At 36.1% G+C, this 2053-nt stretch overlaps 1 protein-coding gene across 1 annotated transcript in view; it reads left to right on the top strand.

The window, feature by feature from the left end:
* The window catches only part of LOC107647599, a 2542-nt gene continuing 661 nt past the window's right edge, over positions 173-2053 (top strand). Inside the window, exons 1-6 of the mRNA XM_021105011.1 lie at positions 173-307; positions 418-587; positions 673-735; positions 848-867; positions 978-1022; positions 1551-1612. Of these exons, the coding sequence (XP_020960670.1) occupies positions 220-307; positions 418-587; positions 673-735; positions 848-867; positions 978-1022; positions 1551-1612 (448 nt within the window). The 5' untranslated portion in view covers positions 173-219. The remainder of the gene's footprint in view (positions 308-417; positions 588-672; positions 736-847; positions 868-977; positions 1023-1550; positions 1613-2053) is intronic.

The raw sequence follows: 2053 nt of genomic DNA, 5'->3' as shown, positions 1-2053 counted from the left end.
TTAGAATTTTAAAATACAGATATAATTAAGATAAAATATGGTTAAATTTAAAAAAAAAAAATAAAGAGTTTGGTAGAGTCCAAAACTTACTTTGATGCTGCCCATTGTTAGTCCTAATAAATTAATTAAAAAGATTAATTTAAAATCCGCTAGCGCATATAAGAAGTTTGAAATTTTCATATCTAGCATAAGGGTTAGAAAACTTACCGAAGAAAAGCAATGTCCATGGCGGGAACGGAAAGGGATCATCCACAGAAGCAACTCTTGAGCCTCATCCGCAATTTTGCCTCCGAGAAATCTCAAGGAGGTATCTCGCTTCCATTTCTACTTTCCTTGTTTGTTTCCCGAGACGCTTCTCCTGAACGAGTGCCGAACAACATTTATCATTTGAATCTTTCCGTTAATTGAATGGTGAAGAACGAAGGGTAGTTACTCTGAGAAAGCAAATCGAGAAGCTCACTTCTGATTTGAGCGTTGTTAACGTGGAGCTTGAAGATGCTAAGCGATGCAAAGAACTCACTGAGCAGGAGATTATAGGTTTTGAAGTTCAATTTTCCATGAGTGAAGCTTCAGCTCAAACGCTCGAGGTTAGTTACTTCTCCGTGTTTTATTGTCGCTTTTGGTGGGATTTGTCGTTATATTTGTAAATTGAACTCGAAATTGTGATGATAGGCAAGGATATCTCGAATTCAATATGAAATCTCTGCTCTGAGATCTGAAGTGGAAACTCTCAAGGTACTTAGAACTTAATCTATTGTTCATGTTACGTGTTCTTGTGTCTAAGGTTAATCTCATTGAATTGAATTGAATCCATGTCTTCTGGAAATTGTGCCTTCTGTTATGGAAGATGGAAGAAGCAGCTTTACGGTAAGGAATTTGTCATGCTTCACTACTCATTTCAATCATTTTGGAAATGGAAAGGTTGATTTGATAGGTTTACAAGTTTTTCAGGCTTGTTCTCTTACCTGATTGTGCAGTGAGCAATTCATCCACAGCATGCTTGATCTGAATGCCAAGATAAGGTCTGTCTGGATGATGAAACTATTATGCATCAGTTAAAATCATTATGGGAGTTGGGGAAAATGTATCCTAGTGATTTTGTTCCATTCTGTGTCCTTCAAAATGTTTGCTAGAATTTTTGACTACCTTCTGACCTTAATGCTGCTGATCTTTGGTGACGTTGCTTGTGAAATATATGATATGGTTATAAGTGTTATTAGCTCTTATAAATTTTGAAATAAGATTATATTGTGAATTATTGTATGCTCATAACATTATAACAGTTGTCCAATCCTTTGGCCATTTAGTATCTATAACAAAATGGGTGCATGTATCTGCGACACAAATATTTTTCCTTAAATGCCAAAAAGGCATCAAATTCCTCTTAGGCACCCCCCACATTTCCAAATAATAACAATAATACCTTCAGATGCATGGTTAAGAATATATTGAATTTTGCCGGATCAAAAACTCAATAAGACATGAGTCAATCTTTGATCTGAAAAGTCCCAGCTATGTCTCTTACATCCAGTCACTTATATCAAATGCAGGAGATTTCATGAGAGCATCATTAATTGTGATATTGAAGCAGTAGATTGTGAAGCTTATACAGGTTCAATGATTCTTTTAACTGCTAGAGTTGATAACTGTTGGCCTATATAGGAGATGAGAAGAATTAGGTGATAACTTTTATGAAAGAAAAGAGATTACTTATACTGTTTCCATTCCTTCTGGCAAACTGAATAAATTTGTCTACCCATGATTAAATAGTCTTTTCCGTCGTTGATTTCAATACCTCAACCACTAATTTCATTTACTAATAATTTAGTATTAACACATCTCTTCTACGCACACACTTCACATGTGGCTGACTGGCTGTACAAAAGTAAGAATTGGGAGGGGGTAGAGGATTACGCTGGGAGACGATATCAGGCCTAAAGAAGGGATAGTTGCGAGTGAGGAATAGGTAACCATTGGAAGCAAGCTGGAGAGAAAGCAACCTATTAGTAGCAAGCAGGGTTTTGGATGCAAGTGAGATAAAAACAATCATGGT

This window comes from Arachis ipaensis, chromosome B06, assembly GCF_000816755.2.
Source record: "Arachis ipaensis cultivar K30076 chromosome B06, Araip1.1, whole genome shotgun sequence".
Lineage (NCBI taxonomy): Eukaryota > Viridiplantae > Streptophyta > Magnoliopsida > Fabales > Fabaceae > Arachis > Arachis ipaensis.
The sequence above is the reverse complement of the archived record's forward strand: the minus strand, read 5'-3'. Positions and strand labels throughout refer to the sequence as shown.